The following is an 18,148-nucleotide window of genomic DNA, read 5'->3' on the forward strand; positions in this document are numbered from 1 at the left end:
AGGCTCAAGTTTCACTGATAGTACTGAGAATCTTCCCCATAGGAAAATGGAATAAAGCTAAGAGTAAATGGGGATAAAAGGGAAAACAATGGCCTTGGAAGTAATCCTAATTTACATGAACACAAAATATATATTTTTAAATATAACATGGAAATATCCCTTCTTCTCTTTGTCTTTTTTGGAATATGACCTCTTGATTCTGTCTGATCCCTTGAAGATGACTCATCAATTACAGCTGCCATTTTATTTCAGTCTACAAAGATGCACTGAATCAGGGTCTGGAAATATTTGACTGTCCCAGTGTAATGGAGTCAGGAAGAGGATGAATTATAAAAGGTGACACTAAAAGAGGGAGTTCAAATAACAGGAGGAAAATCAGGAGAATGTGATGTCTCAGAAGCCAGTAGAGGAAGGAATGGGAACAGGGCTATTTAAAAGAACTTTGTAGAAAGGTTGACCACCAAAAAATGGATCTTTGATTGTGGAATTTCAGGAATCAGTGAATAAGATATATTTTGGGTGTGCAAGAATCCCTAAAGGAACTTAGAATCTTAGGATCAGATAATCAGAACTAAAAGTAGCATTAAAGGTCAGTGAATTCAGATCCCTCATATTACATATGAGGAAATGATGCAAGGAGAAGTTAAATTACTTTCTTGAACTCACATAGTTATCAAACATCTGAGGTGAGACTAAAACCCATACCTTCTTGCCTCCAGATCCAACACTTTTTCCTCTATGCTGTCAAAAAATGCTTAATTTTTTAGTGCTAAAAGATGAAAATCCTCCCTAGAGAAAACTACTTACCCTTAAAAGATAATTTCTCCTTTCCCTCACCTGGCACTGAATGATTAGCTTGGTAAAGTTAATTTATCTCAGAAATGAATCCTTAGCAGAAGGGAATGCACAGCACTTTATTTCCTTTTTCTCATCAAAGAATCAAATATAAACTAAGGAATGTTTTTTAATTTAGTATTGTCTTCTCAGATAAGGGCAATTGATGAAAAGGAAAAAAAAAAGATGACATTCTGGATCAGGAATGGCAATTTAAGTAAATTTGTCATCAAGATAAAGCTACTAATCTAAATGGACAAAACAAAGGAAAACCCATTATTTGCTATAAAGCAATTCTGTCAAGTACGTTTCAGAAGACTGAAAGCTTATCCTCCTGAAATCCAGTGGGATAAAACTATCCACAGTGAGGGACAAAGTACAGAAATTTAAAGATTCAAGCAAGAAATCACTTTTTTTTTTTTTTTTGGCCACTGCCCTCTATCTCCCAAGAGTATCATATAGAAAGAAATTAGAGGGAGGACAAAGCAGGTGAATCTATACTAAAGTTGAAAGAAAATGAATCTGAGTTCAGAAAAACTAGTAGAAATGTACCTACTATAAAAGCAAGTCAAAATCAGAACCTAAAGTGTATTCATTTACAGCGGAAGCAACAGGAGAACAAAGTGAGTATGACTACAAAATTAGGAATAGATGATCAAATGTAAAATACTATTAATAGTCCACTGATGATTTATTTCTTTATCCTTAGAGATATGCTTATAATATTGAAGCTAGAAGCATGTTCATTTTGCTTTCTGTCTGGAATTCTTTCCCAAATCTTCAACAATACACATCATGCTCATCCTTTAAAGTTGAGTTCAACTTCTAGCTTTTCCGTGAAGTTATCCAATGCTACTTCAGCCAACAATGATCTTTTATTTCTCTCAACTAAGGTCACTCATTAATTTTCTTACTAACTTGGAAATAACATATAAATGGCCTCAGTGTATTGCTATCTTACTATTCAGTGAAATTCTACTATTTTTCAACCTAAATTAGAAGATAGCTTGTTGAAGATATTGGAGAAAGGATTCTATGTCAGTCATAGGCTAAATGGTCTCTCTGAATCTGAGATTCTGTGATTCAGTGTTAATATATTAACTGTTACCTCATCCACTTTTATCACCAAAGCATATCATTGAAGAGCTTATGCAAAGTCCATGGCTTTTAATATATGGGCTCTGTTCATTCCATTGTTATAAAATTATTACCCTAATTAACTTTGTCATGGGCCTTTTCCAGATCCTTACACCTAGAGGTACTCAAAAAATTTAAATGTTAAAAACCAAGATCTTAGAAGTATAATACAAAAGTAACTAATCTTAAATAATGGTAGGAGAAATACTATTGTTATATGGCAAAGGATTGGTATAATATTCAATTCAGGCGTTGTGGAACTATAACAAAACACAAATCATTATGGTATGAGAACTGGGCATGGGTTAAAAACAATGGTGAATGGAATAGAGAAAGAAAAAAAAACATAGGCAAAGATCTTTTTTTAACATCTTCAGAATACAAGAAAAGAGAAGAATGTATTCAAAATGTTGTATAAATAAGTCAATAGGGTCACTAACTGATATTATACAATATTTTCAGGGAAAAATTAAAATAAGTGTTTAATTATATAACAGATATTAATGATGGAATTGGGCTACTAAAAGAAGAAATCTTATAAAATACATAGATAGTTCTATGGCAATATTGACCCTTCATCTTTTATACTTAGAAAAATATAAGGAATTTTTTTTTAAAGAAACTGAACTTATGTGAAACTGTCTATGTACAAGAATAAATAGTTCAGGGCATAAGCAAATATAACAGATCTAATTAGAATTTTTATAACTAGATTGGGCAATTTCTCAGGGATCATAAAGAAGAAACTAAAATGAACAAATCCAAATTGTTAGGAAATAGAACCATGTTCATAGACTCTGGGCCAAATTTCAGTAGCAGATTCTTATTTCCACTGCTTTTAAATCATAGTATTTAGTATGGCTAAATCTAGTCTAAGGCTAAGTAGACATGTTGATAACTAATATTGTGATTCATTCATTTATTCATCAATAACTTTGTATAAGTTTTTTGCAAGACAGTAAGCTAAGTAAATTAAAAACTTCACAACTTCTTTAAGCTTTCCAGACTATTTTATCTATGTTGCTGTTCAGTTGTGTTTCAGTTATGTTTGACTCTTTTTGACCCTCATTGTGGAGAAGATACTAGAGTAGTTTGTCATTTCCTTCTCTAGCTCATTTTACAGATGAGGAAACTGAGGTAAACAGGGTGAAGTGACTTTCTCAGTAAGCTAGTAAGTATCTGAGATTGGTTTTGAATGGAGGAAGAAGAGTCTTCCTAACTCCAGACCTAACACTTTATCCACTCAACCACCTAAATCCCTTTATTTGCAGTCAGGACACCTGCTTTAGAATCTAAGCTCTGACACTTAGAAACCCTGTAACCCTGAAAAAATCATTTCATCTCTTGAAATCTCCATTGTCATAACTACAAAATGGTGCCACTAATATTTGCACCATCTATCTCCATCCTACTGTCATATATCTTTTATAAATCTTAAAACACAGTACAAAATAAGTTATTACTTTTGTTATCTGTCATTTCATTGCTGTTCCAGGTTGCTGTCTGAGAGAACATTTTGGTTGGGTTGATCTGCTATTTAACAACTGGCTTTAAAAATCAGCAAATGAAGTTCAACTGGTTACCTATTTAAAGTAATAAAAATAAAGAACTTTATATCTTTCTCCCTTCTCGCTTTCCTCATTCCTTCCTTCCCTTTTTCTTCCTCATTCCTTCTGTTTGTATTTCTTGTAGTTACAAATTATTCCCTATATTGCTTAGAGCATTCCAGTAATGAGATGGAGTAGGCTTTCAAATGATAAGGTGCCCATTGCTAGAAGTTATTCAAGCAGAATTAAATGATGTACAGGAAATCCCTGTATCAGGTGAGAGTTTATCTCCTACAACCAGAAGGATCATCTTTAATGTCAAAATCCCATTGATTGGTTTTCACCCAATTAGTACAAATAATAATTCAACTCATGTTATCAGCTTGAACTACATAAAAGTCAATACAACTCAACAAATGTGAAAGTACAGGAGAAGCCAAATGTAAGAAGATATTTTTACCTTGCTTATTATAGTGCCTTGATCTCAGTAGCCAATCAATAAATATTTGTTGAATGAATAAAAACAAGAATCACAGTACCAGGTAGAGATACTTCCTTTATGAAATTCCATTCTAAACTTAGACAGAAGATCATTTGTGTTCTTATTCCTTCTAGGATGAAGCTTTCTATCCTTTCACTCTGAGAGGCCATAGAGACACAGGACCAGAAAAATTCCACAAATTGAGGCATCCCAGAGTAGAGTTAAGGAATATGGCTCCATCACTTCTGATTTGTTAGAGTCCTGTGTTTCTCATGCCATTGAACGTGAGTTTCTGATGTGGAGCCAGGAAGCAGGTTAGAAGCAGAACCATTATCTGGCACCTGGGTATTAGTGGGCATTGTTCATCTAATGTTTTAAATGGAAATTCAAAGACAAGAGAGTCCAGCCTGTTCATATCATTTTTTTTTCATATTTCTCTCTGATTCAAACACTCAATCAGACACCAACCCATGGCCATATGTGGCCATGACTGGAACAGGAGAAATTATAATAAATAATAACAGAAAGCATGATCTGAAACAAGCCCACCCAAGCTTATCCCTATTAGTGGAACTGAATTCCTTCTATATATCACAGGTCACTGCCCCCTAGATTCAGTACATTGAAACAAGACCCAATCGTCCCAAGCAGACCAGCATGGGGAGTACACAATCACATATTTTTAAGAATGGACCTGTTTGAATTCTGAGAGAGTCCTGACACAGAAATGAACTACTTGAGGGGAAAAACAAATCCTTTTGTGAGACAAATGGAGATTATAGGGATTAGCCTCATATGTGGAGAAGCTGAAAGCAAATGGCTTTTGTATTATGACAGACAGTTTTATATACTAATTGAATGGGGAGCTGAGACAGTTGTTTTTCTAATTTGAGATGAACCAGGCTTTGTACAGGCAATGAAGGACTTCTGCCCCTCTTGAGTATAGTAGTATAAGTGCTATCCTTAAAATTGTGTGAGGTAGGTAGCATAATATTATTTTCTCAAATATGCTCCTTCCTTTTCTCCTCTGACACTTCCACACCTTTAATACAGACCCTCATCATCTCATGTATCAATTACCACAAGAATCTGATAATGGGTTTGCCTGCCTCAAATCTCTCCCCATTCTAATTCTTCCTCTATTCACTGGATAAAGTGATTTCCCTAAAACACAGACCTGATCATATCATCCCCTACTCAATAAACTCAATAAAATAAATATTGCCTCCAGGAGCAAATAAATGCTCCTGGAATGTCTGCTTGAACTTCAAAGGCTTTTATAACCTAGTCCCCTCCTACCTTTCTAGACCTCTGATCCCACTCCCTCACATCCCAGACAAATACATACTCTTTAATCCAGTGACAAAAACTACTCCATGAACAAGACTCTCCATCTCTCAGCTCTGGGCATTCTCTCTGGCTGTTTCCCATGCTTTGAATGTTTTCTCTCCTCCATTCCACTCCTTCCTAGCTTCCTTAAAATCTCAACTAAAATCCCACCTTCAATAGGAAACTTTCCCTAAATACTCTTAATTCTAGTGCTTTCCCTGTTTATCCCACTTATAGCTTGCTTTGTATACATTTGTTTGTTGTAAGCCCCTTGAGGTCAGAGACTAATTTTCATTATTTTTTTTCTTCAGTTCAGGCACAGTGTCTGGCATATAGTAGGTACTTAATAAATATTTATTGAATTGAAGTGGCAGAACTGGGATATAAACTCATATTAAACACAAGGGTTCCAAGGATTTTCCTTCAAATATGCTGTTTTATACATATATTTATATTTATAATAATTTTATATTATATATTTTGCATTATATTATATAGGATTATATATATTACATATCACATATGTATTTATTATACATAATATATATTTATAATAATTATGGAGAGGTTACAAAGAAACCATTTTTATTTTTGGAAGGTCTAGCTTTTGCTTTAAGCAATTAGCATATTGAATAATTTGATAATAACATTTGATTTAGTTTTATATTTTATATTTCATTTTTTCTTATATTTATTTCTTATATTTTATAGATATGATGTGGCTATGAACCCAGGTTATAAAGCTTCCCAAGATTTAAAGAAGAGTTCTAAAATATAATCCTACTTCCCTTAAACTTTTAAACTTCTTTAGTAGAGTCTGTTGAGTTATTATGCACATCATACCTTATCTCAAAAGCACCTATTTGAAAACATTTGACATGCGATTTGAAAAATCAAACCCAAAGACAGTATTTTCTTCACAGATTTTCAAGTAATTAAAAAGTTAGGCGGCTTTTTTGGTGGCCTGACCTGGTCAGTAAAACATGGCAGTTATACTCCATTTCAATTTACCTGCTTGTGGGCGTGGTCGTAAGAATTAATGTGATTATCAAACTCCTGGTGCTTGTGGTATTGCTTGTCACACAGCTCACAGTAGAAGTTGGCTTTGACATCTTCCAGAGCTTTGGCTGTGGTCTTCTCCTTTTCTGCATCATCCTGCAAAGACAGAGGTTCTGCTTAGAGTTCTCGATAGAGTTTTACACAAGCCCCATCTCAGATGAATTAGCTGAATGGGTAACTCAGCTGTAATAAGGATTTGTACAGTGGTGAGAAACAACGGATCCTGAGAATCACCTTCTCGAGTTCACTTTTCTGGAAACCCAGGACGATGGGGAAATGGGTCAGATCGCATCACCACCTTAATCAGCTACCTCACATCACTTGGTCCCACTGTTTCTGTGAGCCCCTTTCTCTTCTCTGGCATGGCTCTACCTTCAGGCAGGGTCTCATCCCCTCACAGGTGGAATAACCTAAAGTCTCCATCCACTCCACTCCGTCTTCCACTTAGCAATCAAATCGATAATCCTAAAGCACAAATCTAAACACATTACCTTCCTATTGAACAAAATCCTTCTCCCAACCATCTCCAGGATCAAATATAAAGTTCTTTATAAATTTTTCCTTAATTTGGTTCTCTCTATCTTTTCAATCTCCTTACACTTTACTTGCCTATGATCCAGTCAGTAACACTGATCCACTTGCTCTTCCTCTCCCAGGATATTTTTTCTTCTGTCACTGTGTATATTTATTGGTTATCCATCATTCCTGGAACTTTCTCCCTTCTCATGTCTGCCTCCTGGCTTTCTTAAGTCTCAGATAAGTTCCACCTTCTGCAAGATGTCTTTTTACTTTTTTTTTTAATCTAAGTATCTTTTCTCTGAGATTATCAAAAACATAATTTGTTGTTGAGTTGTTTTTCAGTTGTGCCCAATTAATCATGATCCCATTTGAGGTTTTCCTTGCACAGATCCTGGCCATTTCCTTCTCCAGCTCATTTTACAGATGAGGAAACTGAGACACAGAGGACTAGACTTGCCCAGGATCACAAAGCTAGTTAGTGTCTGAGGCCAGATATGAACATAGGAAGGTGGGTCCCCAGATCTGGCCACTCTATGCACTATGTCACTACCTGGCTGCCCACTTTATTCTGCGTCAGTCTTATTTGCACATGATTATTTAAAGGGAGTCTTCTTTGTTAGATTGTGAGCTTCTTGGGAGCAGGGATTGGGTGTTTGCCTTTGTATTCCCAACGACAGTATTTCACAGGTAAAAACACTTAATGATGCTTCTTTACTTGACTTGTACTTTCCAGGATATATATGCTTTCATCAGTCTTTACCTGATTTACCACCCTCACCCCTATATTTTCCTTCTTACATGCATTTTTAACAAGTCAATTCAATATAGAAAACTGTAATATAAAGAACCTCTCTCTACCAATACAGATCAGAGGTACTAGAACAAATAGAAAATATTGACCAGGCTCACATAGTCAGTATTTAATAAGGGTGATTCTTGAATCCAGGCTTAGGTTCAAGGCTAATTTTTAAATTAAATTAAATTTAATTAAATTTAATTTTTTTTTGCTGCGGCAATTGGGATTAAGTGACTTGCCCAGAGTCACACAGCTAGATCAAGCCTAATTTTTGATGTTTTATACCATACTGCCTTTTTGGAATACAGATTCTAATAGACTATCTATATTTATTAAGTACCTACTTTCTTCCAGACAGTGTGTTAGGGACTGGAAATTAAAAAGGGGGGAGGGTGGGTCGGGGAACTGTTCCTGCCCCCAATGAGCACATATTCTATTGGGAGACAAACATTTTCATGTAGCAGAATATTAGAAATATATACAAGATACAAGGATTTGATGTTATATGATAAAGATTTTAAGAAAAACAAAGGAAAAAAGTATATTCTGGCCTTACAAGATAACCAGGGCAAGGAAACATCCATTAATCTGTCCAGGTCCATATCTGTTTAACTTTCTATCTACCCATCTATTTAATGTTTCTATCTAATCTGTCTATCTATCCATTTATTTACCTACTTTAATTTGTATCTATGATTTTATCAACATGGAAAACTCTGTGTTGAGAATCATTTCTCCGATGAATATTGCCAATTCATCTAAAACTTAGACTTATAGAGAATGTTTTTTGGCCATTGAGAGGTCATTGTAAAGCTGACATGTGATCACCTTGTTCTGCCTCAGTTCCCTGAATTGTTCTGCCTCAATCTTCCTTATGGCAACCCCCCTTCCTGGCCATTAGAACTGATATAATTAGGGCTGGGAATCCTGATCATTAACATTCCATAGAGCCATAAAATGCAGATGGTTAATGTCAGATTTGGGGGCATATTTTCTATCTCAGACTCAGTGGTTCCTAGCCTCCCAACTTATCAGAACTTATGATCCTTCCTTTCCCCCAACCTGTCAGAACTGAATTTATGGTCTGTTCTTGGAAGTTCCCGCTCACCAGTGCTCAACCTGTCTGTGTCTTTATTCTCCTGATCGTTGGAGCCCTATAAGAATCCCTGGAATTCTTCGCTCCCTGCTGAATACTTTGAGACACGAGTTCAATTTAGCCACTGGTGGTAACATGGATCCTGTTTTGCCCCCAGTCCAATCTCTCCCTCTAAATAAAATATTACAAACTCTCTAATCTCTATCTTGATTCAGTTTCTCTGGCATTGTAACATGACCAGTATATATTTGATGAATCAAGTTTTTCTCATTCCTAGGGTACCCATCTTAGAAAAATTAAAAGAATATTTCTTCTGTGGACAAATTCCTACTCTGATATTCAATCTTTAATAGACTATCCAAGGTGATAAAAATAGAGAGAATTTCATATTCCCAAATAAAATGTAAGTCTTTGACTTTTTCTTTACCAGCAGAATGAAGGCAAGGGTGACCACTATGGGTTGGACAAAATGTTCCCTTTAATTCTCTCATAAATATATGATTTTATCATTTTATTTTTGCCTCTATATGTCTAATATCTAGTACTGTGCCTTGACCATGATGTGGGTATGATAATTTTTTGGCTGTATCATTCATTTGAAAAATATAAAAGAAAGTGATAAAATAATGCTTTCCAAATATGAGATTTTTACATGTATTCCTCTGATATTTTAATAACCTATGGGTTGTTTTCAATCTAGTCTTTTCAGATAATTCTTCTCACTAATTACTAAAAAAGAGCAATTTTAGTAGCTAATATTAATATAAGTAAATCATTTAAAATTAAAATTTCTTGTTAACCATTCTCAATGACTCATAAAATGATTGAAAAAATGGATTATTCAATTTTCTTAATAAAATTAATTTTAAATGATTTGGTAATAGTGATTCTTTTTCATTATTGCAATTTTGTGTCAATTCTCTAGTCATTATATTTTACAATTAATGTTTGGGAGAGTAGGGTTAGAGAAAAAGTATGTTTTTCTATGCAGGGGTTTTGATATTTATACAGTCATACATTTGGAAAGAGGAAGAATCTTAGAAGACATCTAGTATAATCCTATCAATTAATGGATAAAGAAATTGAGACAAATATCACACACAGCGGAGTTAGGATTTAGTCTTTTGTCCCACAGTCTTACAGAAGCAAAAGACTGTTGCCAGAAATTCATGTTGATTGAGTAAACAGAACTATAGGATCTTTGACTGAATTATTCACTTTTTCTTCAAAATATCAAGTCACATAGACAAAGAAAAAATTTCTGACAGTCTTGATACTGCTCTGAGTATCAGATTTTAGTCTGGGATTGTTCCATCTACTCATTGAATGACCTCCGGAAGCCCCTTTGCAATGCTGTTTTTCAGCCTCTTCAGTACATAACAGGATAAATACTATTCAACCCTTCTCTTTACTCAGAGAAAAAGTAAGAGGAGTAATCACATTGTTCTAAAACAATTATGAAATCTATAAAACTCCTGAGTCCCTTGGAGCCTTCAGAGATAGAAGGTGGAGTTATCATTTCCAGTGATACTGAATATGTGCTTAGATTATGAAACTGAAGTAACTGGAAATCAATTTCTGTACTTCATATTTCTTTGATAATAATACCAGCTCAGAGCTTTGAGAATTGAATTCATATTTCTTACATAAAAGCCCAAATTTGACCTTTTACTCTTATATTCAAGGGACTGCTTCAAGAATTCGAGCATAATCTAACTTGGTCTATTATCTTGGCTCTCCAATAAAACTGCTTGATCTTATACACACAGAGTAGGGGGGAAAGAAGGGGAGGAGAGAGAGAGAGAGAGAGAGAGAGAGAGAGAGAGAGAGAGAGAGAGAGAGAGAGAGAGAGAGAGAGAGAGAGAGAGAGATTTAAAACTAGAACCAATTTCTCTTCTGCAACATTTTACTCTGGGAAAGGACTAGCTCAAGAAGGCTAAGGAAGTCTAGGGAGCTCAGTGCAACAATGAACAGAGGGGAGGGGTCAAAAATTTTAAAGGAAACTTAGAGAAAAGCAATGGAAATTGGGAAAAGGTTCTAAAGATCAAGCAAAAAAAAAAAAGCAAAATGCTAGCTCATCAGAAGATAAATTGAGAAATTCATTAATCTAGAAGGAAAAAAAGGAGGAAAATGAACCCAAATATCCTGATCAAATAGATAATTCTAAGGAATCTAAGGCTTGTAGGACAGCAGCAGCAAGTAACTCCAGAAGAAAGAAGGAAAGAAGGAGAATAAGAGTAAGGAAAGGAGAAAAAAATGAGGAAGAAAGGGAAGGAGAAAAAAAGAACAAAGAAAGGAATCAAAAGAAGATACAAGAAAGCAAATAAATTGGAAATTAGAGCTCTCAATCAATGTATTATTTAAGAAAAAAATAAAGACCATAGAAGGCAGAACTTAGAATTTATGATATTTTCACCAAGTTTTTAAATTGGAAATAACATTTGGAACATAAAAATACAGACATTGAAGAAAATTTGGCATAAAAGAAGCAAAATGCAACAATGTTCAAAGAATTCAAGAAAAATTGTCATGATTTTCATGTGTTTTGAAATAAAAATATTATATTCATAGCTAAGTAATAGTGCATTTCTAAGGAGATATATCTAAGTTGGTGAGAGGGAGGATGAAAAGAACTAGGTTAAAATCTACAACTAATTACCTTTGTGACCTAAAGCAACAGGATACTGGAGCTAGGTCAGAAAACCCATTGTTAAATTTTTAGCGTAAGCATTTATACCATAGAAATTTGGCAAGCACTACAAATTGGGGCTGATTTATTGCTTTGTTGGGTTCTTAGACTTAAAAAAAAATCTTAGACTTATGAAAATGTTAATAATTCAAATTAAATTTTAAATTGTTTGTTTGAACTTTTTTTCCCCCAGAGAGTCACTTGTTAAACATTTACTGTCCCACCCCTGCTGCACAGTCTCAATATCACTGTCTCTGTCGATTGGAAGGGGTGAACTCCATGATTGCTCCTTCTACCTCTGACTCTGATGTGATGGAGCCCAAGTTACCATGACTGTAGTTGCCATCCATCATCCAAGGTAGAAGGTGAACCTCTGTTCAGATGAGGAGCTTTCCCCTCAAACCAACAGAACCATAAAACTTTAGATCCAGAAGGGGTCTTAAAAAACATCTGACCAACCCTCTTATTTTGTAGATAAGGAACATCAGAACTTGAGATTTAAAGGGTTTTGGCCATTAGAATACAGCTAGTAAATAATAAGGTCAAGGTTAGACTTCAGATGTTCTAGTTTAGCATTCTTTCTCTAACCACACATTCCTTGCTTTGCTTGTGCTTTGAGTTGAGGACGCAGAACTGGAAACTACTCATTAATTTTCTAACTTACTCCAGGTCTACCTTTTGCCCCTAGTGACTAGACTTTCTAGCCTTGAAAGGGACAAATCCTTTGCCCTGGCAATAATGATTTTCTAAATGGCAGGGAAAATCATGATACCTAAATCTGTATCTACATACATACAATTATATACACACACACACTTGCATGCTATACACATATATGTATATATATATAATATATACACACATACATACATATATGTATATATATGTTCTTATACACACATACTATATATATATACATATATATTATATATATACATGTACATACACACATAATGAATAGGTGAAGATTTCTGTGGATAGCAGGATTTGGTGGCAGTTTATTTTTCCTTCTGAGACTGAAAGTGCAATTGCTGACTTTTCGGCAAGTTTCCAGGGTTTTGCTTTTTTAACCCCCTGCCCATGAACTGACAATTAAATGCTTAACATTTGCTTATGTAACCACATAAATCAGAGGCACTCTCTAATTGGTGGAGGGTGAGCACAGGAGATTATTTTTGATAAATATACATTGCTCTGAAACCGCTGTTCATCAGCATTCTCTCCTACCAACATCATCTTCCTCGGCATAAATTAATATGCAGCTCCTGCACCAGAAAGACACTTTAGAAAAGGCGTGAGGCAGTTCCCAGGTGTACCTTAAGATAATCACAGAAGCGGCTATTGCTTTATTGCTTAATTATGCTTGTCTGCCATGGTGGATGTGGGGTGGGGAGAAAGATATAATTTCCTGCTTGCTTATCGATCAAATACAGATGCTGCATCATACAAGTTTATCAAGTCAAGGATTGCTTCCCGGAGTTGTTTAACAGGCAATGTAACAATAAATTGTAGATAGGCAAATGAACTCCCATGTCCATGGCACTAGGACCATCTCCTTTGAGCTGCAAAGAATAACTGAGATCTCTGTTAAAAGCTGTTAGACTCACTCCATTGGAGCTGCTCTTGGAAGGTTTGAAATACACACTTTGTCGTGAAAGAGCAGAAGTGCTTTGAGCTGGTTGACAATTTTACTTTTTAATCAGGAGAGAGACTTCACCTATCAGAGGACAGCTTCTATTCTCTTTCATTAGTAGCAAGGGGGTAAAGAACATCTCAGGCTTGGGAAAATATGTTCCTATTAGAGTACTCTTAGGAGCTGGAGTACAGGCAGGCTAAAGGAAAAGCCTGAACCTGTAGGCAGTGGATGGAATGAATGGAAGACTCTCGGTAACAGAGCAGTAACTAGGGTGGGACAATCAGAACTTTGATTATGCAGATAATTTCAGGTTCATTGATAGCATCCCTCTAGTAACATTTCCTATCTTACCCACTCTTTAGTTATGGCAAGAGCTTCAACAAGTGTCTCAGGACTCCTTTCCTTGCCCACCATAGCAGTTTCATCCCAGAAATACTTCCTACGTCTTCCTCTTCAACAATCCATAAATATTTATTTATTGATTACTATGTACAAGTTACTGTGTTAGGAATTATCTGCTCCTTGCCCTTGGCAAAGAAAATATTGGTTATGGAACTATTCAGCCTCTCTCCTTTTACTTTCTCTCTGGCCTCAAGAAGCAAATTGCTGTTCAAAATTGTGCACCCAGTATATTGGGCTGGTGAAGAGATGCTCTCCTCAGTGCTTTGGCCAATAAGAAATTAAAGGTAAATGTCTGTGCAAAGAAAGAGAGCTTATAGAATATGCTACTGTGTGGGAGTGAGAGATGTGAAACCAAAATGGGTTTTCTTCCGGAAACCTGCAATACTGTCTCATTTATAAAGATGGCAATTACCACCCCATCAATTCAGCCTACAGATCTGTATAATGGTAATGAATATAGACATGTTACATTCATCTAAATTGAATACATTTAAATGAATACATCCATTGTGCATTAGACAGGAAGTGCTTTCATTTAGCTGTTACTCCTGCTGTAACTGCTTATTGTGAAAATGCAATTAATAGTACCTGACATTTCATTTTCTAATATAAGGAAAATCAATGAAAAATGTCATGCAGCTAAGTTTTCAAGAAACTTACTGATGACACTTACTCAATTAGGAGCCATTTATTATATCCAACATTTGTAAGAGTTATCTAATAGAGTAGGTGGCCATTAGGGAAGCTGACCTACACATTGTTCAATTTTTGTCTGAAAAAAGTGACTGAAAATATATTCTCCACTTATGTCCGTTATGTGTATTTTCTTATTTTTTATAGAGTTATATTTCCAGTGTCAAACATGCAAAGCATGAGCTGTAGATCCCTATGGTGACGGATGAGTTAAAATAGTTAAAAGCCAATGATTTTACTTTTAGAGAAGGGCAAGACAGATAAAGGCCAAATAGGGCGGGCATTCCCTCTTTCCTCCTGAATGCTGGTTATCAGACCTGAGAATAAAGACACTATATTTGGTCTGCTTGTTCTATAACAAGGGATGTTTAAAAAGTTATTGTGCTCACAAAGGCACCCCATTATTTCTAATTGGCTGTTCCAGGCTTCTATCAATTGAAATTCTAATAGGTAATTTACTTTCAGACTTAGAGAAAACTAGCAATTGTTGAAGAAATGTGTTCTATGCAAGTGCTATGGTTCAGATCTTGAAATATTAACTTCATGCTGAGAAAATGGGTCCAAATAGGGTAAGCCTATTTAAAGTAGGAGCTTTATTTGTTCAGAAAGGCATTCCTAGGGGCAAAAATGAAAACTATCAATTCCATGATCTCCATTTCAAGGTCTTGACCCCATTTTGATGTTACCTAATGAAAACATGTATTACCTATCCTTCATCCATAAGCTATTCAATTGCTAGTAGGTCCTTTAAAAGCTTGTTACTATAATAGGAGGACCTCTCAGAAAGCATGTCGGTCTTGAAGATTTATAAGTATCTCTTATGGAGGAAAAAAGGTGGAGACTTATGTCAGACCAACTGCTTTAGTAGTGGAAAGAGAGACAAGACCAAGTCCACAAGCCTGCTGTAAAGAGAAAATATCCAAAATAATCCCCATGGATGGCTGCTTCAAATCTATAAGGGAAATATGTTTCTATAGCTATTGCAACAGTTTATATCAACACCTAAAAATCAGTTCAATCTACTCATTAAGTAAGGTATGTTTTTTTTTTTCTCTTTCTTCCCACATACTAGCTATAAGCTATATATCTTAATATCCAAGTCTAGAGCAATTAGAGAGAAGTTATTGGGACATTAGAGAATAATGCCAGGGGAAATCCTAGAGACCATATAAGTTATTCCCCTGTTCCCATTCTACAACTGAGAATACTGGAGTTAAGAGAAAATCAATTACACATCAAAATCCACTACAGTCATGTAGGCTTTGATATCAGTAATTATTAGTAAGTACATCCAACTTGAAGCTGTAGTTCATCTCTTTAAAATTTAAATTTAAAAATTCCATTCATAATTCAGCAATATAAAGATTTAGAGAAAAATAGATCATCCTTAAATTTATAAAACCCAGCTTACCATCTTGTCCAGCTTAAATAACTGAGCTCTCTTCAACTTGTTTCCAAGATGGAATTAATACCTCAACTATAGTTGATTTTTTTTTTTTTTGCTGAGGAATTTAGGTTAAGTGACTTGCCTAAAAAGTGTTGTGTCTGAGGTCAGATTTGAACTTGGATCCTCCTGACCCTGAGGTCACTGTATCCACTGTGCCATCTAGCTACCCCATAGTTTAATGCTTTTAAAAGCATTATTCTGAGAAAAGGTCCTGAAACCTCCATCAGACAACACAAGGGACTGAGGTTAAAAAACCCTACTCAGTCATATTTATGGAAACATGTACATATTCAGAGAAATATAATTAGCTAAAGGTTACATAAATACAAGACATTAATGTGCTTTTTATTTGATGACTATGAAAAACATTTGAAATATTATTTATTAATATTGCTTATTATGTTGAAGTAGAAATCTTAAGAACTGTCCTCTACCAAAATGTCTTCCATGCTTATGATAAAATCAAAAATAATTCCTCAAAAACTTAAATTTAAGCTTTTTCTTCAATTACCTCAATTACCAATATGATTCTTATTACACAAAGAGAATGATATTCAACATAGACATTTTCTGTTCTCGAATAGAATGTGCAGGACAGAAAATGTCCGAGAGAGATCCCCTATAGGTGGTGAGGTTCCCCATATGCTCCTCTTAATATTGTGCTGCTTGCATCAAGCCCAAGAACACTACAGAGTTTTTTATTACTCCAAAAGTCCAGTCTAACTTATGAGAAAAGCCAAACAAGTCCTCCTTTTCATAAATAACTTACAGAACTAGTCCATTTGTGCATGTCAACACTAGGTATGGACAATGAATTGGAATGAATAAAAAACCAAGATGGATTGCCTTTTGGAAGGAATATGCTGCTTATAATTTTAAGAAATAGCATATTGACAATGAAGGGGATTAGACCTATCATTTTATAGATATAAGCAATTCAATGTTACAGAAATTCTCTCTACCCATATGAGTTGTCAACTTCTCTATAACTTGTAGTTTCAAAGAGTTGTATGACCTGCCAAGAAAGGTAGGGGTCTTTTTCAAGATGACATATCCACCTTTTTCAGGTCTTCCTGGCTTCAAGACCAACTCATAAAAATGCCAAGTTCCCTAAAAATAAAAAGCTAATCTTAATTGCATTTACAATTTTCCAATGATCATAGAGCTACAAATCATGGAATTCCATCGTCTCTGAAAAATTGAAATTGTGGATGAGAATTTGTGAAGGTTAATAACATGATGAACATGACTAGGATGCATCATGTTTCTAATGAAAAAGTTTCTAGATGATATAGCTTAAAAGTATTTGGTCACAAATATAAATGGAATGGAAAAAGCAAAAAGAATTCATATAAAAAAATGACAGATAAAAGACAGATCTCCACTGTATTTTTCAGTATCCCAGAGAAGTGGAGGATGGTCCTCAGCATGGTTGGTGGATCCCCAGTGGAGGAGGATGTGAACAAGAGTCTTACAGGAAGAAAAGATATGGATGAGTGACTATCTGTATTGCTGGGGAGAGGACAGTTCCATTGAAGTCATTGAAATATCACCTCAATGACTTTTACTGAACTTACAATCAATCAAATCCTTCAAACTTCATTTAGACGAATAGCCATTTACTCAACTTTCTCTTCTATTCTATGCTTGTATAGAGTTTTAAGAACCAAAATCATTTTTAAAGTGTATCTTTTTATATATGACCCAACATTTCAACCAATTCTGGTTTTAGCTATAGAAATCTATTAACTATTCTTCCTTGCTTCAAACCATCCACAAATATAATGATCATTTTCCATTTAAGTCATTGTTTTATTGTTTGTTTTTGAGAGGAAGTTGATATTGAATCTTTCTAACTAATCCAGGAAGGAACGGAAGTGGCCTCTCATAAACCCAACCTAATTATTGATCATCATGGACCTAGGCTGCTTTGTATCCATAAGATCCCTTTTCCCTGGGATCACCCAAAGTGGTGCCAGATTTAGTGCAGATACCTGCCTGGCTTTAATCCAGTGCATCTTAGAATTCCTGAGCTCCAGTGATTCACCTTCATCAGCATCACTGATTATATCTGTATATCAGAATACTTGGATAAAACTTTCAAGGAGGATAGAACCATGAGAGGAATCTTATAAATTTTTATCATTACTACTACTACTATTAATAATAATGAATATTTATATCATAGGACTTTAATGGAAACAAAGCACTTTTGTGTATATCAATTAAGTTTCTCAACAACCACATAATGTAAGTTTTATAAATATCTTATGTTCATTTTATAGATGAGTAAACGGCACTTGTTATGCAGCTAATAAGTTTCAAAATCAGGATCTCAATTTACATTTCCCTGATTCTGTTTTTAACACTCTTCTCACTATCCTTCAGAAGCCCACTTCACAGTGGATGGTGGTTCATGAACCATTACTCTTTTTATAATAACTTTTCAACCATCTGTTATTTCATCTACATTTCTGAACTTT

General features: G+C 34.9%; 1 protein-coding gene across 1 annotated transcript in view; it reads right to left on the reverse strand.

Moving 5' to 3' along the window:
* ZNF804B (zinc finger protein 804B) overlaps positions 1–18,148 on the reverse strand; it is a 584,010-nt gene that overhangs the window by 81,704 nt on the left and 484,158 nt on the right. Inside the window, exon 2 of the mRNA XM_051962355.1 lies at positions 6,340–6,483. Within this exon, the coding sequence (XP_051818315.1) occupies positions 6,340–6,483 (144 nt within the window). The remainder of the gene's footprint in view (positions 1–6,339; positions 6,484–18,148) is intronic.

Source organism: Antechinus flavipes, chromosome 5 (genome assembly GCF_016432865.1).
Source record: "Antechinus flavipes isolate AdamAnt ecotype Samford, QLD, Australia chromosome 5, AdamAnt_v2, whole genome shotgun sequence".
Lineage (NCBI taxonomy): Eukaryota > Metazoa > Chordata > Mammalia > Dasyuromorphia > Dasyuridae > Antechinus > Antechinus flavipes.